The 24,092-nt window shown below is 49.3% G+C and overlaps 8 protein-coding genes across 8 annotated transcripts; 5 read left to right on the top strand and 3 right to left on the bottom strand.

Annotated features, from left to right (window-relative positions):
• Nucleotides 1-81: 81 nt before the first annotated feature.
• BO87DRAFT_390238 (putative cytochrome P450 pisatin demethylase) lies at nt 82-1,669 on the top strand (the record flags this gene model as incomplete). The annotated part of the gene is made up of 2 exons (XM_025624922.1): nt 82-212; nt 283-1,669. 2 exons carry the CDS (start codon nt 82-84, stop codon nt 1,667-1,669), a joined length of 1,518 nt encoding a protein of 505 aa, XP_025475757.1.
• A 452-nt stretch (nt 1,670-2,121) lies between these two features.
• Nucleotides 2,122-4,984, top strand: BO87DRAFT_445244 (uncharacterized protein; the record flags this gene model as incomplete). The annotated part of the gene is made up of 1 exon (XM_025628158.1): nt 2,122-4,984. One exon carries the CDS (start codon nt 2,122-2,124, stop codon nt 4,858-4,860), a length of 2,739 nt encoding a protein of 912 aa, XP_025475756.1. The 3' UTR covers nt 4,861-4,984.
• BO87DRAFT_156798 (putative adenosine deaminase) lies at nt 4,783-6,464 on the bottom strand. Its single transcript, XM_025618220.1, has 4 exons — nt 6,225-6,464; nt 5,976-6,118; nt 5,236-5,911; nt 4,783-5,160 (listed from the first exon to the last, which is right to left on the bottom strand). Exons 1-4 carry the CDS (start codon nt 6,279-6,281, stop codon nt 4,969-4,971), a joined length of 1,068 nt encoding a protein of 355 aa, XP_025475755.1. The 5' UTR covers nt 6,282-6,464; the 3' UTR covers nt 4,783-4,968.
• Nucleotides 6,465-7,908: 1,444 nt separating this feature from the next.
• On the top strand, nt 7,909-8,196 carry BO87DRAFT_317655 (uncharacterized protein; the record flags this gene model as incomplete). The annotated part of the gene is made up of 1 exon (XM_025619776.1): nt 7,909-8,196. A coding segment is annotated over one exon (288 nt), but the record flags the coding sequence as incomplete, so codon positions are not given.
• A 4,102-nt stretch (nt 8,197-12,298) lies between these two features.
• Nucleotides 12,299-14,232, bottom strand: BO87DRAFT_400520 (uncharacterized protein; the record flags this gene model as incomplete). The annotated part of the gene is made up of 4 exons (XM_025625530.1): nt 12,299-12,560; nt 13,264-13,344; nt 13,553-13,685; nt 14,142-14,232. 4 exons carry the CDS (start codon nt 14,230-14,232, stop codon nt 12,299-12,301), a joined length of 567 nt encoding a protein of 188 aa, XP_025475753.1.
• A 342-nt stretch (nt 14,233-14,574) lies between these two features.
• Nucleotides 14,575-16,947, bottom strand: BO87DRAFT_400519 (uncharacterized protein; the record flags this gene model as incomplete). Its single annotated transcript, XM_025625529.1, has 8 exons — nt 14,575-14,696; nt 15,173-15,336; nt 15,490-15,547; nt 15,836-15,917; nt 16,321-16,402; nt 16,442-16,590; nt 16,821-16,881; nt 16,916-16,947. 8 exons carry the CDS (start codon nt 16,945-16,947, stop codon nt 14,575-14,577), a joined length of 750 nt encoding a protein of 249 aa, XP_025475752.1.
• Nucleotides 16,948-19,140: 2,193 nt separating this feature from the next.
• On the top strand, nt 19,141-23,110 carry BO87DRAFT_156724 (putative 1-phosphatidylinositol-4,5-bisphosphate phosphodiesterase Plc1). The gene has a single exon (XM_025618218.1). The coding sequence runs from the start codon at nt 19,541-19,543 to the stop codon at nt 23,009-23,011; it is 3,471 nt and encodes a 1,156-aa protein (XP_025475751.1). The 5' UTR covers nt 19,141-19,540; the 3' UTR covers nt 23,012-23,110.
• A 360-nt stretch (nt 23,111-23,470) lies between these two features.
• BO87DRAFT_156726 (uncharacterized protein) lies at nt 23,471-23,905 on the top strand. The gene has a single exon (XM_025618219.1). It carries the CDS (start codon nt 23,552-23,554, stop codon nt 23,774-23,776), a length of 225 nt encoding a protein of 74 aa, XP_025475750.1. The 5' UTR covers nt 23,471-23,551; the 3' UTR covers nt 23,777-23,905.
• Nucleotides 23,906-24,092: the final 187 nt, after the last annotated feature.

Here is a 24,092-nt window from a genome sequence, read left to right as displayed (position 1 = left end):
CTACTGCTCAGTAAAATCCACACTATTGCCAAACAATCATCGTGTCGCTGGTCCAAACCAGGACGGTCATGATACCTCACAATGGCCTCACTGGTTGTCATTATAGCCCAACTTACAGTGCTCACTCTCGTTAGTCGGATGGTTTACTTATGCTACTTCCATCCTCTGGCACCCTACCCAGGCCCATTTTGGGCCCGCTTCACGAACCTCTGGTACGTCTTCACCCAGTCATTTCCTTTGCGTATTACGGAAGTCTTTGAGCTGACTAGTTGTGAGTAAAAGGCGGTTCTTCACGTTCATGAGCGGCCAACTCCATCTTGCGGAACAGCAACTTCATCAAAAATATGGCCCTGTTGTTCGAGTTGCCCCAAACTGGCTCTCTTTCTCGAGTTTGGAAGACTTTGAAGCTATCTATGGATTCAATAAGTCCGTCGAAAAGGGTGATTTCTATGCATTTGGACGAAGTCCCAGCCAGCGTGAGGCGAGTATATTCTCAACAAAGTCGGATAATATTCACCGCCAGAAAAAAAGGAAGGTTTTAGGACCGGCTCTCTCGAGTTCAAAGGTAGGAAGGTATGAGCCTGTTATCGAAGAACATGTAGCCGTCCTATTGGCGCGACTGGAGGCGTCCCGACACCCGATAGGAGAAGGAATTTCAACTGCAAATGTGGCTCCATTGGTAACTCGGTTCACCTTGGACACAATGCTGGAAATTCTGTTTGGCTCGGCTATAGCATCGAACCCATATACTGATAGTGCTGCCGCCGGTGCCATATGCTCGCAGCTTCGCAAGATAACCAAGACAGCATGGAGTTACTCTCTTTGGCCAATGTACGGATGGGTTATGAATAGCTGGATCATCAATTCCTTGCCTCGCAGCCTTTTCTACAATAAAGATGGTGCACAGACTGGAATGGCTGGGCTCGCGGCGGCCGTTCACAGGGCAATCATGCGGGATCCTCAACATGTCATTCAATCTCCAAAGCCTGGAATTGTGAAAAGCTGGCTCGAAGTCCCCGTTGACGATGTAAATCGTATGAGACAATCTGAGGTTTTAGCTGAAGCTATGAATATGGTCTTCGCAGGCCCCGGGAGCATGGCGGCCGCTCTCACGGCTATAGTATACCATCTGGGGTCGGAAGAAGGACAGGTTTGGCAGGAGAAAATTCGCAGGAAGGCAGCAGTCTCTAGTCAGAGTATAACGACTGCCACAATCCCCATCGAATTGCAGGCTGTGATGAAAGAGACGATGCGTTTCCAGGGAGTCTTTCCAACGGCATTTCCTCGCGTGATCATGTCGGGTGCTGAAGGAGTCATTCCCAGCCTGTTAACACCGCTACCGGTCGGTACTACAGTGTCTGCGAATACCTATGTCCTGAGTCGGTCGCGCGAGATCTGGGGTGACGACGTCGATGAGTGGAGGCCAGAGCGATGGACTGGAGATGCTGAATACAGGCGGCAGATGGAAACAAAGTTCATAGCCTTTAGCAAGGGTCCGCGAGGCTGCGTTGGGAAGGACCTGGCACTGATCATAATGGCTAAAGCGATGATGGGACTCATTCTACAATGGCAGATCAGAAGCATGGGCAGTCTGCGAGGAAAGAGCTGGCTGGAAATGCAGTATGACGACTGTTGGCTGGAACTCAGACGATTATCCACAGCGCCGTGAATGGCGGCCGATGATGACTCGGTCGGCGCGTCGGGATCCCTTTTTGGAACGTCGGGGTCCCTTTTTGGAACCGACAATGATCCCATTATGGCATTCTATCGGACTGAGCTCTCTAATGGCCATTTTAATTCGTTACAATCGCCTCGAAAGCTTCGCCGTCGAGATTTCTGCCTGAGTCACGGGGTCCCACATGTGGCTATTTATATGAAGCATATCGCTCTTGCTCCGTGCCGATCATCCTCAGTCGATCGATCCCATATTTTATCTCCCTAACAAGATTCTGCTCCCAATTATCTGACAGAAACTTGAAATTCTCAAAGGATTTTACTCCTCCTGTACTGGTCTCTATTGTTGACCTACCATTCGGCTGCTGCTACGTCCTCATCACCAAGTTTGGATTATCCCCTCCTCGGCCCTCTTAAAGCACCCTCACCACCGCGCTTTCGAAAGAAATGTTGTCTGGCGGGGCACTTCCTCAAACACTGGGATCCATCACTGCAACCAAAATCAATGAACTCTCCAAACAACGAACGCTTTTCGAGAAGCGAAGAGCAGAGATTGTACAAGCTGCCGAGGATGCTCCCAGTCTACGATCAAAGGCCCAGGTCCTCCTGGAAGGGGTGACCAGGCTCAAGGGATTCCCTAATGATGCACTTGACCAGGAGGACCTAGATACGGACGGTTCATCGGATGAAGAATCTGCCGTTGAAGATCAGACTGAGCGCGCTATTCACGCTAATATTCGTCGCTTTCTTCTGCAAAGCAAGTATGATCCTTCTGTCTCAGACCGCAGCCTGAAAAGTTGGATTTCCCAGCTCGAACAGGAGCTTAGCTACCTCGAGCTAAGGCATAAGCATGCCGACTTCTATAGCGAGCTAGTCACGGAATGGCTGCGTGACTTCGAAGAGGTGGCTGCTTCTAGCTCGGCATCGGACGAGGACGGGTCGCAAGGAATGGCTTTCGAGAATGTTGGTCGGTCAGAAATGCACGAACAGCGAGCCACATGGGAGTCTCTGGTCTTCACAGAGGCAGATGTAGATGGAATTGCCATTAAAGCATACCTTGACGGTCTATTTAAAGCAACAACACCCTCACAGCAAGCATTGAAGCAACTGCGGGACGCAGTCAGGACCTTTGGAACTGATTTTGCCTCGAAGAAATCTTGGCTCGAGGTCAGCGACCTCAAGTGGGTATCGGACTCATTGCTGAAGTCCGATTTGCTCACCAAGGAAAAAATGGCTGTTCTGAAGGAGTTCATGCGCAACCCGGCAGTCGCCCAGGAGGTGGTAGATGTTCTCAATATGCGCCTTGCTTCTCTTGACAACTGGAGCTGGCCTGCAGAGGGTATCCCAGTGGAGATGCGTCGCCAGCTGAATGGCAAATACCGGGTATACATGGACGAAGATCTGCTGGATAGCCTCATGTTCGAATACCTGGGGATGAACTGGTCAGTGACATTTCGATTTGCTTTCAACTCGTTTCTTGGCACACCAGCTTGGAAGTTTCTTCGTGAACGAATCCCAAGGCGCGAAATGTCGCGCCGTTCTCGATTCACGGGGACGAATGCCAAACGCCTTGGTACAACGAGTGTAAACGATCGCCGAAAGGAAACGTACAAACAAGACTACTTCATGAGCCTCCTACCTTCCTCGGTGGACGCGAATATGGACCCATATGGCGAGGATGCGGAGCCTGATAACGCAAAAAAGAACCCACTGGGAACGAAGCACTCACTGCTACATCTTCTGATCACTGAATCACTCCTATACACCTCGTTGCACGGCCAATTCACCGCTATTAGATCTGATTTCAAATGGTTTGGACCCTCTCTCTCGCACACCACCATACTGGTGGTATTGAGGTACTTCGGTGTCCCACGAATCTGGCTGGACATTTTCCACAAGTTCCTAAGAACTCCGGTAACTTTTGCACAAGACGGATCAGGTGCCTCCAAGCGAACTCGGAGCCGAGGGATACCCATGAGCCATGCGCTTTCCACTTGTTTTGGGGAGGCCGTCTTGTTCTGCATGGACTTTGCGGTTAACCAAAGCACAGACGGGGCTTATCTATATCGGCTGCATGATGACTTTTGGTTCTGGGGTCACGAAGAGACTTGTGTCAAAGCCTGGACCACAATGGAAGAATTTACCAAGGTCATGGGCTTAAAGATAAACGAGGAAAAAACGGGAACAGTGCGCCTGAAGGGCAAAGGTGCGGCAGACCATCATGGGCAGCCAACTGACTCTCAGGAAAAGGAACCGTCAGACCCTCTGCCTGAAGGAGATATTCGTTGGGGATTCCTGAAGCTGGATCCTTCAGAAGGTCGTTTTGTCATTGATCAAGAACAGGTTGACAGCCACATTGCGGAGCTACAGCGCCAGCTCTCATCCTGCAAGAGCGTCTTCTCATGGGTCCAGGCATGGAACAGTTACTTTGGACGGTTCTTCGCTAACAACTTTGCGAAACCAGCCATGTGCTTTGGGAGAAGCCATATAGATATGGCCATATCCACACTGAGTCGTATTGAACGAACTTTATTTCCCGGAACCTCCAGCGGGGTGACCGATCACCTGCGCCAAGTGATCGCAGAACGATTTGGTGTTAAGGACCTCCCAGAAGGGTTTTTCTACTTTCCTGTAGAATTCGGTGGGCTGGAGCTCCTGAATCCTTATATTCCTTTCCTCGCTATGCGCGAGAACATCAAAGCAACGCCTAAGGGTCGGCTGCATAAGGCCTTCATGCAATATGAAGTCGAGTACCATGATTGCAAGCGGCGATTTGACGAAGGGACTTCTGCTGAGCAATCTACTTCTCTGGGAACTGAACTGGACGATGACGTGGCTGACATGACGCTGGAGGAATACACCCGGTACTCAGAAACTTATAGCCGTCCACTTTTGGAGGCATACACGGAGTTGATCCGTGTGCCCAAGGAGATCAGCATCAACCTGACGCCAGAACTGCACCGAAACCAGATGTCTCTGGACGCGAGCGTTACCAAGGATACTAATGGTCGCAACGCGATCTCGGATTTGTGGTATAGCATGTCAGCATATTGGCAGTGGACGGCAGAGTTGTATCAGGAAGAGATGGTAAAGACTTACGGAAATTTAGCAGCTGTGAATAGGGAGTCTATGCCCCTGGGAGTGGTCAAGACGCTAAAGGAAGGCAAGTTCAGATGGCAGAGCTGATGATGAGGGTGGACTTGCTTATATCTGTATATTGTTTCTTGCTGGTATACTCCCTTTTCCAGGGAAGCTTTGTGTACATGAATGAAGATTAATAATTTCGATCAGCGGCTATGTGCTGTAATGTGCCTCGAAGTCAGATAGTAGGCGTGTAAGACGGTCTTTCTCCTTTTCGCCTCCGAAGATCGCATCGTAGGATTTTCTGCAGATGCCCAGCACATCGGTCCGCGTGAGCTGAAAGTGCTCTGCAGCTAACAAATACTCATTCGATACGGGACTGCAGAAAAACCCTACATCGTCGGTCTGCACCAGTGTCAGTTGGCGGTTCGTGTAAGAGAATGAGGGCGATAAGGAAAAATGATAGTAGCAGAGACTCACGCAAAGCACAATCGGGCAATTCTGATGTCTCCAATACCCGAAATGATGATCCAAAAAGCCGCCATCAAACATTTTTGCGTGCACATTACACGACATGCACAATTCAAGTCCCAACTGCCTCCTTGCAATCTCCCGTTTCAGCTCTTCAGGCACATGAATCACATGGCCCAGCCGGTCCGGCTGAAACTCCAAGAGTGTCTCCAATTCTCCAGGAGTTGCCGCCTCCCTCATTTCGGCGAAATGCACGGTCACGCCTAGTTTGTTAGCTTTGGCTTTCGCAAACGCCTCCCGCAGCACTGAAACATCACCCTTGGTTGGGTTGCCGCAGACATCGATGCCCACGATGCCGCGGGCGCGGTGGGCTAGTGCCAAGTCTACAATTTCCAGGGCCTCAGCAGTAGTGTGATGGCCCCTGTCCAAAGCTAGAATCAGATATACAGACATCTTTGGGGAAGTGGGGGATTGGTTGGTCTGAAAATCCGAGATTGCATCAAGAACGGTAGTAAGGTATTCCTCCCGGGTGAAGGAGGAGGGGGATGCACGGGGAATGGTGCGGAGTTCAAGGTAAGTTACGCCGTCGTTTTGGAAGTCGGTTAGCACGGAATGGGTGGCGTAGGTGAGGCTGGCAAGATCATTGACCAGATTGTAGATTGATTTGTTGAAGGACTGGAAAAATCTGGAAATTAAAGGTTGGTGGGGAGCGTCTTCAATGCATGTATGAGAGTGGAGGGACTACCCACGTTTGCAGGGAATAATCAACCTTCCCAGGCGGCATGGTTGTCCATGGATCTTCTATGTTGAAGTCAGGGTCCTGGGCCTTCTTCTTGAGCCAGATCTCATGGAGACATTGGCGGCTGATACTGCCGCTGAGGTGGGCATGGAGCTGTGGGACAACACACATTAGTGATCAACCTTGATTCTGTTTCTTCCCTAGTGCTGGAGAGTCGTTCTATTCGATTGAAACGTGTTTGCATGGGGTATGTACTTGCCTCGATCTTAGGGAGGGATTGAGTGAAGGCACGATCGACCGCTTTCGAAAGGTCCATAGTCGATCTTGGTCAGGTGTCTATTGTACACGGACTTGAGGATGTAGATCTATGTGACTAAGTGGCTGTCCGTCTATCTTGTTGAATGTGATTGATGGATGGAGGTGGAAGTTGGGAAGAAGGAGGGGGAGTGCAAGTGGGATGGAATGAGTTGGCGAGTTCAGTTAGTTGGGGAAAGAGCAGGTGACTTTTGCTGCACTCGTGGTTGCCCAAGGCGCCGTTCTTGACTTGTTGCCAGTCTACGCCCACTATTGACCATCTTGAAGCTATGAGTAACAGCTTGAAACAATATGCCTTCTGATTCGAAGAGATGAGGGTTTACCCATCGATACAAAAACTGTCTATTGGCCCTTCGCCGCCGTGACTGAACCAATGACCAGTTCCGACTACCGCTCAGGCTAACTATATCTTGTCCGAAAACCAGGAAATTGCACACAGCACACAGCACACATGCTGCAAGTGCGCTCCATCCGCTATCTCAAATCAGGTCTCTCAGTCGCTCGACGCATACAAGCTCCACATGGTGCCTAGAGCCTCAAATTAAAACACGGCATATAAACGAGATTCAAGATCCAGCGCACGGCCGTCCTCCCGAGACCGAGCACTTCCGACACGGGTCTCTGACGTGTCAAGACTCGAAACTCTTTCCATCCGATTAGTCCATTGAAATAATCCGACAAGGAGATACGGACAACAATAAGCCGTATGGCGTCAGATTGTTGACTCGGTTTAGGATAGGTTTGGGTCATGGGGGTCCTCCGATGAGCCGTGTGATTCCGCTATCTACGAAAACATTTCGTGTCCATCGTCATGAACTAACTTTCGCGCCGGATAGACCGATGTCGTCTATAAGGCCTGCAATAAGCAATGATCCCACCAAGCACTTTTCATGAACCTCGTTCGATTCGTGCTCACACCCCATGGCATGTTCCATGGCCCTCTATGGGTGTCAAGTGTCTGTATCACCATCAGGCGATTAGCCAGTTGATTTTGCTACTATTTCTCGCCGATCTGATTTGCGACAGAATTGGTTGCCAGTGGCTTGTGTTACCAGGCCTACTGATAGCGTATGCCTCACACATTTTCGATCAGCGCGACTGATTGTTGCGTGGTTCTAGCGGGCGTTATTCTGTTGCTCGTAGCCTTGTAGGTGCGCCTCAACGTGAGATATAGAGTTTCTGGCATCATCTTAGCTGGTGATATCCAGCCCTTTTTCACATTGGCTATCTCTCAAGAAGCGGCATATATATGCTTCCATATTCAAGTTTCGTATAGATTGAGGCCCTGTGAATCCGTATAACGTATCGTTAATTCAAGTGGAGATTCGCGGCAAATGAACAGCCTTGCAATCAAACCGGTCCCGGGAAGCATTGCCGTTGAGCGTGAAAGGGACACAAATAAAAAATACGCCTTCACAAGTGGCGCGACACTTGTCAAAGAGGCACAAAATCCCAATGTAAATTGGAGTCAAACTGCCGTGATACAAAGCGAGAACGGACATAGCAAGGCAGAAAACGTCTCTATTTGATACGCCACGCAAGCACTTCGGCTTACTGCCCCCAATCAAACCCCGTAGCTCTAGCAAACAACGGCTTGCGCTCAAAGGGAAATTATAGACATAAATGGGAGTGACACGTGTCGCGAGGCAGTTCCTTACGCTAAAGTAGCACTTGAAGGCTATGCATTCACCGGCGCAGGAAGGTCAGGCTACCTGCATACGCAGCATCCAGTGACAGGGAGTGTCTTTGTGGTACGCACCGATGGCTGCAGTAGTAGCACAGGGCAAACCGGAGCCCAATCTGATAACGGCAAGGGCGGCCGGCGACGCCGGGTGAGTTTTGTTCTTATTGGAGTGGCAGCATATGCTGGATCGGGAATCGTCCCACCTAGGGCCTGTCTGGGGTCGTTCGCTTGAGAGTTTGACCACGGTAAGCTGGATTGGAGTGAGAATCTGCGAAGCGGAAACAACCGGCTTTGCAAGAGACCGTACTAATCGTGTATCTGGCCTGTATTTTGTATCTCCACGGAAAAGGCAGACCCGCAGCTCAGTTTCGCCTCCGTCACGGTTCTCTGTAGGCTTGTATCGTCTGGCCCGGTTCTCGAAGGATTCGAGAAACCCATATACAGACGACTGGTCCAATGGAAAATTGGTGGATAGTGGGAACACGGAATAGCTGTCTCTAGTTTTATTTTTAGCCGATGATCCAGCTTAGGGCCAGGAATCAACGATGGTTGTGTGCTGTGAGTCAATGAGATGCTTTCAATAACCCTTAATAACTGAAACTAATTCACTAACTAGTTAGTGAACCCTGAGTGGGTCACGATTCCGAGGCGAGTGCTTGCCCTTGACATAACGTCATCAGTGCCATACCGAAGTTCAATTCAGGATCATGAAGGCTGCTCGCTGTTGAAGATTGCGATATATTTATGACTATTCTGCCAATGAGTACTTGTATGGGAGAGACATCAAAAGACATCAATGTTATGGGTGGGGCTCGCCGGCCTTGTCCGTCTGGGATAGGTTTCGCAACTAAGGAGGGGCAACCGGAACATTACGAACCTTGACAGCGTCTTTGCAATCCATGAAATATACTGTCGGTGGAGCGTCTTGAGGTCAATCAGGTGGATGATGTGAGAATCCAGTGGGTGCTTGGAGCGGAGGAGAATATTTCCGTTGAGTCTCTTCGGTGCTTAGTTCTTAGTCAAGATCAGGTTGGTCCCGAACAAAACCGCATTAGTTGTTGTAGGCAAACGTATCCAAGTAACATGTATGAACGACCCCATGAAAGGTCCGATTTACAAAAAGTGAGCAAGACGAATTGTTTCGTCAGTCAACACATATTGTGCTTACGAGACCTCCGAACTTCGAGACAAGTCATTTTGATTCTACTGTCAGTTCTTTTCAATTCAGAAAGCGGACTCCATGTGCAATTTCCTGCTCGACCTACTTGTTCGGTCTGCTAGGGTTCGCTTCCCTTAGCTGATGTGCCGAGGGCATTGGCTTTCACTAACAGTGCTCATGATCGCTATGTCGTGTTGGAAAGCAGGATGCGAGAGTCAAAGGGGGAGTCTGAATGGCAAGCAAGAGCAGTACTTTAGAGTCGTTACCCCCCAGAAAAGAAAACAGATTCAACTTCACCGAAGCATTGGGCTCACCGAGGAGTTTAAGGTGAGTCAGGGATTAGGTGGGACGCCTTTTTTTCATTTCTTAAGCGTCTGGTTTCCAGTGACGGCGATCAGGCATCTGCATGCATCCATAATATCACTACAAAGCAATCAGTATTTCATATGGAATGCTCCCTCCTGGAATTTCTCTAGGGCCTTGTTGCGGGGGTGCCTGGAATTGTAAGATATGCCTCTGTATATCGCACACGAATGCGAAACAGAACAGGAACGTCTTCATTGTTCAGTAACTATGCAAAGCGACCCTCTGCAATACTTGATGCGGTTCATACACGAAGGCCATGCTGTCCCGCGTGTATTTGGGAGGTATAGAGGAGTAACAGTGTGATTCCATGATTGAACAGCCATGGTCGTCAAGTGCAAACTGTGAGGTCGCGGCAGTATCAAAGACACAATCGACTCAGTCGAGCAAGACCATTCAGATGACCGCAATGATATTTTGATACATCGTCCCTGGTCCCAATATCTGGATTATCGCGATGAATTGACACAACAGATAGTAAAGTACCTAGTAGAAGTTAGCAGTTGGGGCTAAGCCCGTTTAGTAGTAGTCCTCCAAGCCATTGAATTCAGATTTCCGGTCGAACAAGTCTGTTGGTTGAGAAGTCGTATTGCCACTGCAGTGGGCCGAATCGGCCGATGCCATTAGTAGTAGCAGCCTCAATTTGGGGCCAGGGACCTGGACTAGGGTCTTCTTTAGCACTACGCAAGAATAATTGTTGCCTCAACCCACTTGACCCGGGTATTTTGTACGGCACGCAGATTACCGGGCAAGATCCCCATTCATTCGAATCGAGGGTGCCAAGTCAGAATGTCTCAGAAATGATTGGGGTCCGGTCCGACTAAAAAAAGTTGCATTGGTAGCCTATGTCACAAGCGATGTTTCTAACTTTCTCCCCAGACGCAGGAGTGTACCCGCTGCTGGTATGCTTAAGCGACGGGACTCAGACCTGGTGCATCAAGGCAGCCAGAAAAGAACTATATCCCAATGCGGTGCTGATACGATCGGTGGCTGAGATTTGAGGAGAGAAGGACGGAGGAGAAAGAGAAAAAGAAACCAAACTATCGACAGTCACGAGGCTTCATAATCGATACTGAATGGAATTGGCAGTAGAGGGAGGGCCTTTGCCCGTGCGTGCTGTATAGTCAATTGGAAGGAATCATTCGACTATCAGCAAGCCACAGCACGTTATCTGGCTGGTTGGCTGGCTGATAGGAAGGATTATCCATAGCAGAGCCGGATAGCGGCATTGTTGGGATCAAGACCGAGGCGTTGGCCGAATGACACCATGCAGCATGCGCCGTGCGACCGGGGATTGGAAAGACCGAAGAAGGTTGAAGCATCGAAGACGCATCGAAGGAACAGGCTCGACGAGGCTCAGCTCAGACGGTTTCCACTCCTACAGAAAGTAAAGGAGTTGCATCTTACCCCCTCTATCGCTAACTACTTGTTAGTATAGCCTTGCCTGCCCCCCAATACCTACAACGATGGCCGCACAGGATATGCAGCCTCGTTCTACAGGTGTCCTGGGGCAGGCGACAGGTTTATTAAGTTTAGAGTTTCAGGGAAAAAATAGAAAAGAGGCCGAAGACGGATTAAGGTATGGCAAGACTCACTATGCCAAAGTCAAAATTCTCAAGGTACTGTGGTTGTTACTAATGATGATGCTCTATGTAATAGATTGTATTTTGAGTGTATGAGAGCTCGTAACGAGCAGCAGTATTTTTCAATAAAGAGCGGTAATACCAGCATCATCTGTTATTAACCAGCCACGGAAATCATTACGGCACATCATGGCAAGACCCCGGTATAGGGGGCGCAACGTTCCACTCAGTTGGGAACGGCTCTCTCGGCCGCCTTCTCTTTGAACTTCAGGACAGACATTGACGTTAGTTACTTTGGGTACCCAGTCTAAATACTGCAGCCGGCCACAGCAACCGAATACCTTACCACATTTCCAACGTGATAGATAACATGGATGGCAGGTAACGAGTTCTCCTCTGAATAAAATCAATCATGAATATTTTGCAAAACGCTCTTCGGGCTTCCTCAGTGCTACAATATAAGTGATAATATCTTCGTGACATATTGTACCACAGAATTAGAAGGTTTAGACGAGGTCCCTTAGGGTTTTGGCAGAAGGACGTAAAAGGAGAGGAAAACTAACAAGGGACCTCTGGTCTGACGATATGAATCGCGGGCTATGGATGGGACATGCCCTTCCCGTAGGATGAGTAGGGCAACCAGGGTATGAATAATTCAGTACAAACGAGCCATAACTAATACCTGTACGAGAAAAGAAACCGGAATACTGTAGCACCGGCAAGGCGGAAACATGATCAGCCCTTGAAATTCCCATTTGACTCTGTGTTTCAATCACCGCTCAGCCTTTCTTTTTAAGAATTTCCTCAAGAATTTACAAGTGTATATCTCAGAATTGCTTATAACATTGAGCTCCTGCGCCTTTATCCCCCTTATTTGACCGACTCGATAAAGCTGTTCTGGCGCACGTCTTCGACTAGCCGTCAGTACTATGATGTCATCGTTTCACCCGGTTCCTTGCGTAAATTAAGAATCTGACCAGTGACAAATTGTAGCGTATTTACTGTGCTGCTCCCTCATTAGTATTAGTAAGGATCTACGAAGTAATATGTGCACAGATGCTTTGATTTCAGTCAAGGCTCTAAGAGGATTGCATTACATCAACTAGATCCTGCTTTTGGCGTAAAGGGGGGGGTTTAGGGAGGCTACTAGTCGGTCACTACTCGACATCGTGATAATAACCACACTTCCTTTGTTAGTACGGCTGAAAACGGCCACCATACCCTCCAGTCTAGTGCAGTAAAACATAAGCATAAGGGGTAGCAAGGGTCACTTCACACTGCATCAGCAGCCTGTGTGATCGTAGCAAGGAGTTCTCGGGTGCGAGATCCTGAGCGAAAGGAAACCGCAATCGAAGGCTTGGAAGCCTGTCAAGAGTGGGTCGCCGTTTGGAAACAGCCCCACGAGGCAGTGATATTACCCAATCACAGTGGCTGCTTGGCATCATCCCTGTGAAGTTGGTTGCCCAGTAGGTATGATTCTTCCCCCCCTCCCTCCCCCGGCCAGTTGCCGAGTTTGCCTTTTTGGACAGAAAGCAGTCTGCATGGACTAGTCACTAGTAGGTACTACGTCAAGTTATAGTAGCAGTGTAAAACTACCAAAGTCATGACTAGGCCGCACGTATTTGAAGGCTCAATTTCGGATGTTAGCAATGGTTGTCCGGTACCCCTGTCGCTGCATAAGTACGCAAATAAGTATGCCTTTCATAGAGAATTATGTGCAGTGCGACTGCCTGAATGTAAGTAATTGCTAATCATGCGCAAGCACGGAAACACTGCTGGCTACAAGCGGGTAACCTTTCTTTTTATCATCGTTTCTTCTTGGAGTGTGGGACCTTCGTTTGGCAAGCAGAGGTGGAGCATCGTACCTTCTGGCAGTGAATAAATTCAGGTAGTATCTAGGAAGTACTATAGTAGTAAGTAGTGGTTGACAGTTTGGCATGCGATAATGTTTCTTATGAACCAATAATATCTCTATGAGGTCTGCACGTGTGAACACATGAGCACTCACCCCACCTTCAACCGCATTTAGCACCCAACTGGCAGTACCTACTCAATAAAATTAGGTTAGAGCGCTGGACATGAAATATGTACGGAATCAGCACTAGTCAGCATGTTGTTCTGTCTGGCTAATGATTGTAGATAGTTAGCTTCCTAGGCGATACCCTGAATTCGTACTTTTCCCTCTATGACCTACAAACACAAACAAGGAATGAATCTTGGGTAGCAGAGGAACTGAAAAAATTCTACTTCACTAGTATGAGGATATGTGTGACTACTATAATACGTGCGTGGGCAGTCAAACAGTCCAGAGTAGTCAGTAAACATACATTTGAAGTAATACATAGCCCATTCTCATATCTTTGGCAGCTGTCAACTAACTTGACTAATCCACTCCCCTCCTTCACCGGCTTCCGTTCGATGCGTCATTTTTCGCGCCATGAACTAACCCATCCCCCGCTATGGATCGTCAAGTTGATAGACACCGCCAGCTTGATTGGATTCCATGTTTCAGCCATAGTCGGTGGTGATTGCCTGATCCATAGTCACCTAGTTCAGAAGGAAACCCAGGGAAGAGGAAGCGGTCAGAATCATCAATGCACGCGAGACGGCGATAACCTAAAGCATGGGTCATCCTTCAGCTTCCCCTCTTTCTGATCAGCAGCATCGGCGTCTGCAAACGGGAGGGTCTTGGATTTCAATACAGCCCACTAACTGCCTATTGTATGTGCATGCATACAGAATGCACCATGATGGTTTGAATATCTTCCAAGCACGCACTGCAGTTACTCAGCTACCTAATCAGACGCTACTTTGAGAAAGTTGCAATCTCCCCTTATCAAGAAAGTTCAGCGCTCTTTCGCGGCTATCTTTGCATGATTGGGGTAGCCTATGAACTTTGCTGATTATCAAGGGCGCATACCACCTTGCGTCGTCAGCTGGAAACCGTTCGTTTGAAACCGATTAGGTGTCCCGTGATCACAAAGGAATATTTCCGCCACAGCCGCGACCAATCTAGGACGGATCGGTCGGAGCAAGATCGGGATTTGATATCGTGGCTCTCAAGATGATTACCTGCTCGAAACCTACACCCTCCTCCGGTAGGATACAAGAGCGTTGACACCCTGCCAAAGCACATGGTCATTTGCATCACCGGAGCCTCCATCATTGGAGGGTTAAATTTCCTAGTTCAGGAAAGGCTAGGTAATCCGCGGACGGCCCGGCCGATATACGCTTGTGGTTGCAAGGTAGCTCATGATAGTCTATTTGATCGTAATAGATGTGAATAGGCCCTCATCTGCTTCATTATCGGCAGTAAATGCTCAGGCCGAGAGACTGTATCTCCATGCTGGATATTATCCTGGCAGATGTGCATCCCTAGAATATATGACAATGCCACTTGCTTGCATCTAGTCGGCCGTATAACGGCTCTACTGATGACATGCAAATGATCCTTTGTGGCCAATCCGGAATGTTCTGAGACGAGCGGAGAAATGCTTTTTTAGATTCAAGACGCGGTGGTCAGAACGCGAGTCCACCATTCAGTGGCAGGGCCAAAGAAAGAAGGAGTGTAAGAAACCTGAATTGGCAGATGGTTAGTTGATAGGACGACGATAGCAGCATCGCCAACTCAGCAAAATGGCTCAGCTTTGTGCGGGGTTGGGAAAACGCCCCGCAGCTTACTATTCACGGTTGCCTTCCATCAAGAATGAGCAAACGGGCTACTGCGTAATTGGCAGTTTCATCACCACCGATTATCCTGACCAAGAATAATAAGCAGTCCATTAACATGTAGGGGCAGCCATGCAGCGTCCGGTCAATACCTTGGTAGGTAGGTGGTACATAGTGCCTGTAGTTTGATCTGCTAGTGTCTATTAAGAGTCTACTACTTCGCCTAAGTCATTGAAATTGGAGCGACCGGAGCTGGAGCCACGGAAAAACCAGATCTATGGTGTCATAGGGCAGATACTGGAGAGAGAAGAAATGGATTCGAAAGTAAGATCCACATTGGGTGAATTCTGTTTGGATGAACCCGTGATATTATTACCCCCCTTCACGGCCTTCACCATAAGCTGCCTATCGTCTTTGTTGCTTCTATCCGCGACGAAAGAGTTGGAGAGGCTCTTTGACCGCTTCTTCATCCTCCTGCTGTTGCCGCCTTGGTACTACCTTGGGTATCAAGGTGTCGTAGTCCAAAAGCGGCGTTTGCCATGAGGAACTCCAAGCATTGCTCTGGGTGGTGCATGGGCGCGCTACCAATGGCCAATGACTTTTAGATAGCTTGGGGCGAATGTGCTGAAGAGTTTTGCCCAAAATACTACATGCACCACGGGCTTGCAAGCATTCATGAGTATGGGGCAGACCGTAAAGAATGAGAAATACGTGATTCATTTTGTGTCGATTCGTATCCCTGTCAGGTTACATGGAAGCATCATGGATACCTTCCAATCTCTTACCGTGGGATGGAGGACTGGCAGTTTCTGGGCAAGTTCATTCATCCTGTGCTGCGTTTCCACTTTCCGGCCCCTTCCCCCTTTCCGCACCGCCCCGACTGGTTTCACTGCCACTCTTTTCCTCAGCCTCAGCTTTGCAAACACGCGTGTAATATTACTACGACGGTACTAGCCGCGTTTCTCCCCCGCGTTGAGATGAAGACAGGGTTGGGATGACTCAATCGAAAATCTCTTGTTGTTTGATTAATTTACCGACAGATTACCGCCCCTCACCCCTCTCTCACTTGCGCTCGCATTCTTGTACCAACTACGAACCTAGAAATGCGAGTGAACCACTCGCAAGCTCCACAGTAATGTCGAGTAAGGATAAAGCGGCACCAGCAATTATTTTGCACAACTCCCTTATCTTCCTTTTCTCCGTAATTTTGTTTTTCTTTTCCTTTTCTCCCAATTTTACCCACCCTCCCCCTTCCCTGGCGACACTTAAGAGGGAAAGAAACATGATTGCATCTCATGGGAAATTAAAGGGCACTATGACGAAACGGGACAGGGACAACTATTGCCAGCAAAAAATAGTATTTAAGTTTTAGGCGGTCTGCACATCCCTAGTCGGAATGCATCAGGTGACAATCCCCCGATTGTCGGAAGAGCCCAATCCTTTTTCACGGTCGTACATGCAACTAGCGTCCTGGGGAAGGGGGCCTTGCTACTGCATGCAGTCTCTACAATAGTCCAGTCGTATTCTTTGGCTTTTTGGAGAAAAGTCGGGCGACAGGGATAAGGCAGGTTGGCATCAAAACCCAGAAACGGGAAACGAAGGGAGACCCCAGCGGGCGGGAATCCAAGATCCACATATCTCCCCAGGGACCGCCGTGCCGGTGCCTCAAGAAGGATCTGTAACATCAATAATGGTGATAACACGGTAATAGTGTTTGCGGATCGACAGTCAGGCATGCTTCGGATTCTCCTGCTCCCGCGTAGTGATGGCAGATACGTGGATAACTCCGTACTCCGTACCGAGTATCCGTGTATGCAGGACGGATTATCCGTGGGGAAGCTAACCTTCTTGCCTTGAGAAAGAGCTCGTTACAACTACGTACTGTTAGCTATGGGGGGTGAAATTGAGGAGGGGATTGATTGTATCCACCAACCTTCCATAGCAACTGATGTTCTCTGTTCGCCTTCCCCTTTTTCTTCCCTTTTCTGCCTTGTCTAACTAACCATTTCCCCCCAATCCGCCCCCCTCCCGAAAAAGGTGAAACAACATACCTATCAGCTTCTCTGCTCCCCCACGATTGACAGTGATACCATCATCGACAAGGAGATGATCATCCAATAGATCATGTCCGTTCACTGTGCCACTGCCTACTACAGATCTCCAGGAGTAGGATTTACTGTAGGAAGTGGAGCGAACAGCTTCTGGGCATCTTACCAATTGTGGATGAAGAGCAAAATCCTCGTGTTCAAATACTATATGGAGTCCTCCGTAACAAATCTACCGACTTAGATGCTATGCTGCCCAGATAATAAAGGACGTGGATAGATAATGTAGGGAGGTCGAACGTTGGGAGAACCGGAAAGGGAAAGGAAAACAGAAAAGGGCACTATTGAAATAAGTTGGAAAAAGAAAGGAAATGGAAAAAATGGGAAAAGAAAGGTTAGCAGCTACTGTATTTCCCAATGATTCTCTGACTGCCAATCAGTCTTCGTAGAAGGACGGAAGGAAGGACAGAGGGTAGATTGGAGGAGCCTCATAGGATCTCATGATCGCGGCTAGTCTCATAATCGCTTGGGCTGCCGTTGCTATGCTTCCTGGACAGCTCACCCGTTAACTGACTTTGATCTTGGAGCAGGTGCCCAGCAATGACGGCCCAGTTTGATTAGACTACCTTATTGGCATACCCGAACTAAAGGTTAATAATACTTTCTATCCCTTTCCTGGTCCTTAGCCAACAGTATATAGGACTTGGAATTTCTTCCTTTTGGCTACTTCATTGCTGTTATCACTAAGTAGTACTCCTGGGTCTGCTTGACAGAGAATTCTTTACTTTTCCCTGGAGAAGACATTGCGCAGTTTTCACAGGGGCCTAGACGCATATCAAGAACGCAACAAAAAAAAAAAACGCCTCTGTTATCATCACTGCCGTCCACCACCATCATCATTATCCTAATCTTATATCATCATTACCTGAGCTTTTTCATTGGTACCAGAGAATTGGTGCCCGCGTTTTTTTCAGACCTTCCTAAGACATTCAGGACTTGGCTTCCCAGATTACTTTTGCGGTGCGGGTCCCGCAGGTAGGCTAGAAGAGTGTTCCCTACTGCTCCGTATCCGAATACCGATTACCATCTTTGGGCTTGGTCTGACGTGGGGTGGGAAACGGTTCTAACCTGATTACATGACGAGGGGCAGACGCGTGGGAGTTTCGTAACCAGAAATTTTCCCAGTTGACAATACGCAAATACGTACCTTACCAAACCACAGGTACGGAGTACGTCAGTAAGTACCCACTCCAGCTTTCTTTCAATTGAAACATCCATCGGTTTCTTCGAAATCGACTTCCAAAATCCTTCCCTCCGAACTTCTCCCTTGTCTGGCTGTACGACACCGCATTCGCCTGGATGGGAGACTCTTAAGAGGGCGAACACCAAGACTTCCCCCCTCTCCCCAGCATTTTGTTGACACTCTTTACTCCAGACATCTTCGCTCCCTCGACTTCCGCAAGTGGAGATCCCAATTTCTCTCTCGGGCGAAGGATAACGCTGGCACTGTTTCCTCCGTCGCATGATCAACTCTCTTACTCACACATCCTGGCGCCTTTCGCTGCAGGTCCTCTACTACACTCCACGTAACCGTGCAGCAAACTGGAAAAGCTACATATCGGACCACACTAGACAATCGCGACCCTCACGATTACTCTTGTCGGTCCAATCTCCGATTGCTCAAATTATCACCCTTCCCCTTTGGACCACCTGCATCACTGCGTTGGCAGGCAATCCTGCATTTCCTCTCCCGATCCTCGTCGCCGATTTTCCCTTCTTGCGCAGCTTTCCTCTAGTCTCCGGCCGGCGAGTGACGCCAATCGACGCGAAGCCGAATTTCCCTGCTCAATTCCAACAATAATTTTTTTTTTACCTTTACAGCCACGCACACACATACACACCTTTTGGCGTCTGTAGAAGCTACGTTCGGAGGGGCTCTGCTGACAGCTAAGCACATGCGCGGCGCACACGGCTATTGACTTGCATTATTTCGCTCACCAATTTCTGTTCCCATTACCTTTCAATACTCGCCTTGGAGCGTCCCTCGGTCCTCCTGCCTCGCACCGGAAAAGAACCTCAACCGCCGGCACCAACCACGGCCAATTGGTTCGAGCTCCACACGTCCTCGCATATTTGCTGCAGAGGGACAGCTTTCCCCGCGTACTAGGAGATCCGCCAACTGAGGAGGGGTAAAATTAGGGCACCAGAATAGGATACAACGCGGGCAAATCAGATCATATCAGGAAAACCTGACGAAAATCAGTTCCGGGAAAAAAAATAATTGGAGACCAAGGCTGAGGGCGCCAAGTCATTTATCACTTTTGGCTTTACTTGGGTTGACGACAAGACAAGCGATCAAAGAGCCTTCCCCCCCACCCGCGCTGTGCCATTGTTACACAAAGCCAGTGTCTGTCTCAATTGTTATCAGGAACCCGGATCCCGTACTCTCGCGAGCGCTCTCCGGCAGGGCTCTCCGCATTGCATCAGAGGCAGGCCAAGATGCAGATATCAAAGACAGAGCAATCCCGCTAAGCAAGTGGCTTTTGCATCGCTCAGCCAGACACGATCCCCTTTTTGGCTCGTATTGCATTCCTGCTATAGGCCACCATATCAGGGTCAACACAGCCGCCTAGTTACTGCACGTCGCTGTTCATTCGTCCCCTGAAGAGTCCAGGTGACTCCAGCTTTGGCACGGTTCACGACAGGTCTACAGTCTCACGTTTTGCAGCCGGGTGCTACGTCTGGCAGGTATCCGCAATGGCTTACGCCGCCGCTTCGTCGCCTTCAACCATAAATGGCGACACCCAAGCAAGTTTAAAAGTCACTGGCTCACTCCCGAAACCTCCAAAACTACATAATGTCAACACATCTGTTCCCCCCGCCCCCAATCCCTCCTCCGCTCCGCCCTGTGCCTCCATATACTCATACACACCTAACGCTTTACGTCCTTCGCATACCTTCTCAAATGCTTCGAGCCCTTCAGGCACCCCTCTGCAATCAGCTACTGACGCGCTCCGTGGTCGAATACCCTCATTCCCTCTGATCCCCCCAGCGCATCTAGAGCTTGGAGATTCAATTATGGCTGTTCCTGGGAATGCTAGTGCTTCCGGCTCGGGAGATGCGGCAACCCAAACGACAAACAAAAGCCCAGGATTGATGCGCAGAATCTCTCGAGGGGCAGCCAACAAGCTCACTCGGAGGCGGCAATCCGCGACGCAGAATGATAAGCGGGACCGTAGCTCCGGTCCCGTTATCATGCGCAGACGGAGTGACAGCAAAACTGGACAAAATAGCTGGGAAAGTGCGCTTGAGTCCAGTAATGAAGAAGACAGCAACGATGCTCTGGACTCTCTTGGGGTCTGGTGTGGCTCCGAGGCTTCTAGCTTGCAGAATGAGAGTTTCATTCCTCCTACTCGCATCGTTAGTGCAGTTGCACCGAAGCTTGATGCGGTGATTCAGCGTGGCACAGTCCTCACAAAAGTCACCAAGAAACGACGGAAGCAAGTGCGCTTCTTTTTCGACATCGACGCTGGGAAAGTTTACTGGGATCTTTCGAACCCGACGAAACGGTTTTATATAGATGACATCAAGGAGGTCCGAGTGGGTGTCGATGCTCGCAATTATCGTGAGGAACATCAGGTTTCACAGGATTTGGAAAGCAAATGGTTCACCATTGTCATCGCCGATGCAGAACGATTGAAGGGACGGGCTGTCAAGACTCTGCACCTGATTGCGCCTAGTGATTATACCTTTGAACTCTTTACGACAACCCTCGAACACATTTCACGCTATAGAATTGGTCTTATGGCTGGCCTAGCTGGTTCTGGCCAGAGCGAAGCGGTCTTGAAAGCCCATTGGCAGCGTGAGATGTCCAGACTATATCCAAAGGGTCTAAAGCCCGACGAACTCGAGAGCCTGGATTTTGAGGCGGTTGAGAGTGTATGCCGCAGCTTGCACATCAACTGCTCCAGAAATATGCTCCGTGCTCAATTCTCCAAGGCGGACAATAACAACAAGGGCAAGTTATTTTTTTCCGAGTTCAGTGACTTTGTTGCTCGTTTGAAGGAGCGGAAAGATGTCAAAGCTATCTTCAAAGAGCGCGCTGTCAGTTTTGAAGGCTTTACTTTGGAAGAATTCCTGGCATTTCTTCGTGATGTGCAGAATGAAGATGTCGAGTCTGACCGAAGCTACTGGATATCTATCTTTGATCGGCTTGTGCGCAAATCGAGACCCCGTGCACCCAGTCTTCCAGAGCACTCGGACGGAAGGCCTACTGTGGTTCCGCGTCTGGGCCTCGATGCCTTCACCTCGTTTCTATCTTCTTCCTGGAATGGGGTCTACGCCTCCCGCGCCCCCCAGTCCAGGTTTGATCGCCCATTAAACGAATACTTCATCTCCAGCTCTCACAATACGTATCTCCTGGGTCGCCAGGTTGCTGGTGCATCCAGCACTGAGGCATACATCAGCGCTCTGTCCCAAGGGTGTCGTTGTGTGGAAATCGACTGCTGGGACGGAGCTGATGGCCGACCCATTGTCTCTCACGGAAGGACCATGACCACCAGCGTCCTGTTCGCCGATTGCATTACTGTCATCAACCGATACGCATTCATCAGCACAGACTTCCCCCTTATCCTCTCTCTCGAAGTTCACTGCAATCCCGAGCAACAACTAGCCATGGTGAAAATCATGAAGGAGACCTTTAAAGACCAACTAGTCTTGGAGCCACTTCTTACAAACACCTTCGTCCTTCCATCGCCCGAGGAATTGAAGCGTCGCATCCTTGTGAAAGTCAAAACTTGCGATGAAACAGAGGGTGGTATGCGACAAGAATCGTCGGGTTCGTTGATTAGTGTCGGTCGAAAGCGCAGCTCAAGCTCCCCCTTTATGCAACCGACGGTGCCCGAGTACCCTCCAATTTCCAACCTTGTTCCTCTTGCTGGGTCTTCCACGGCTGGCCAGGATAGTGTCGATACTTTCCTTTCCCAAGACAGACGATCATTCACGACCACCAGCTTAAGCAGCGCCACGGAAGACAGTGATGGCGCATTGACGTCCATGAAAAGGGAACGGAAACGACGCCAGAAGAGCAAGATCACCAAGCCCTTATCGGACTTGGGAGTATATACTCGGGGCTACAAATGGCATAGCTTCACGTCCGCGGAAAGCCAGCGGTATAATCATGTGTATTCGTTCGCAGAGCGTTCCTTCGAGAGTATCTGCCGTGATTCAGATAGCAAAGCGGTCTTCGAGAAGCACAACCGAAAGTATTTGACGAGGGTCTATCCGTCTGGCTTCCGTCTGAGGTCCTCTAACTTCGATCCCCTCAAATTCTGGCGTCGCGGAGTGCAGATGGCCGCTTTGAACTGGCAAACCTACGATGTTGGAATGCAGTTGAATCAAGCCATGTTTGCCGCCGGAACTGATCGCACAGGCTACGTACTCAAGCCCGAATCTCTTCGCACAGTGACTCCTGGCGAAGATAAATGGAAGAGCACGGGGCGGAAACGCGTCAACTTTACTATCGAAGTCATCTCTGCCCAGCAACTACCGCGGCCTCGCAGCCTTGGACCGGACGATAATATCAATCCGTACGTAGAGGTTGAGATATTCAGTGCCGATGATCGAGGCCAGAGTTTTGTCATTGGGGAAGGTGGTCTAAACGCTTCGGCGCGGAGTGGCGTGTCAGGTATTGGCTATCCGCACCGTCGGCGCACAAAAATCGAGCAGAGCAATGGGTATAGCCCCATCTTCAATGATTGCTTCAAGTTTGCGCTGGAAACGAAGTATCCGGACCTCGTGTTTGTCCGCTGGACGGTCTGGAGCTCGCTGGATGGCCGCAGTGCAGGAAACAACAGCAGTCTTCAGTTGGCTACCTTTACTGCCAAACTCACCAGCCTTTCTCAAGGCTACCGCTATCTGCCTTTGTATGATGCAGGCGGCGACCAATATCTCTTCTCAACCCTGTTTTGCAAGATTACCAAAGATGGTATCACTCCCGCCTCCATTGAACGACCCGATACCGAGGAACTCCGTGCTGAGCGATTGGGTATTCTCCGTCAAATCGGTCAAACCGTGTTCAAGCGCTCGTCATCCACTGAACGGGAGAAGGAGGCTTTCTCCGATAAGGGTAGTGAGATCCCGATCAGCTCAGAGGACAACCATTCTCCTACATCCCCGACTTTGACGCCGACAGTGTCAGCGGCATCTACGTCTTCGCTGCCTCCTTAGCACCCATCCAAGGAGACTTAAGCATAGTGTGAAGTCATTTTCACTCCTTCTACTCTTCCCTATACCCTTTGGGTTCATCTACATCTCCTTTCGCTATCACGCTGTGATATTTTGTTTCCATTCATGTGCAAGTATGGGATTGGCGTTCTGTCAGCTTTGGCTGCATCTTTTTGCATTTTCTTTTTTATCCTCTCCTGATGTCTTATGGGAGCCTGAGGCGCATCAAGGTCGCAAAACGGAAGCCACAGGCGGGCTCACATGGAAAGCATGACCTCACATCTTCGAATTTTACCTTTTGTTATCTATCTGGGGCGACGCATGGACGATTCCGAAGTCCCGAGAAGGCGAGTTCATGGTATTATTTACTAGTGTTCTAGCTCTTGTGTGTGTGCGTCTGTATGTCTGTGTTGGCACTGGAGTGCCTTGATTTATCCGCGATACCCTTTTAATTTGGACGTTTTTGTGTTGCTTTTATGCGTTGCATGGCTGTGTGATTATCATTGCAGACCCGTTTTCCATTCTCACTACTGTTTTGCTTGCATGTCCATTTTACTCAGCATCTGTCTCGGGGGTTTTCTTTGGATCCGATGTGTCATTTCAGATATCAATTGTCGTTGCATCGGGGTCGCATACTCAGGGAAGAGGGAGTCACCGAGGAAACGGTTGCATCATTCGGCATCACTGGCGGGGGATCAATGCATTATGAAGCGAGGTTTGAGGCCTCTTGAGGAAGCTGGTTATCATGGTTTGGTCCACTGTCGCTAGAGTATCCGGAAGAGATCCTAGCCCATGACAGGTCTGTTGTTTACATCTTGTACTTCTGTGTGTTAATATGAAATCGCGGCTGGGACGCTTTTGCTTCAATTCCGGGCCTTTACCCAAGCTTGGCTTATATTTTCTCCAACTATTCCTTCTCGTAGTTAGTATGCATAAGATTCATTGCCTTTAACAGTAGAGGCGTCATGGCTTCAGGGCTGATATGATCTCTGAATGCCAGTCATGCCGTATAGATATCCTTCATCACCGGCCAACCTGCCCCAATGTGGGCCACCCGCCTCCCACCGCCCGCGGTAAAGGCAAC

The sequence above is a fragment of the Aspergillus neoniger genome, assembly GCF_003184625.1.
Source record: "Aspergillus neoniger CBS 115656 unplaced genomic scaffold BO87scaffold_38, whole genome shotgun sequence".
Classification (NCBI taxonomy): Eukaryota; Fungi; Ascomycota; class Eurotiomycetes; order Eurotiales; family Aspergillaceae; genus Aspergillus; species Aspergillus neoniger.
The sequence above is the reverse complement of the archived record's forward strand: the minus strand, read 5'-3'. Positions and strand labels throughout refer to the sequence as shown.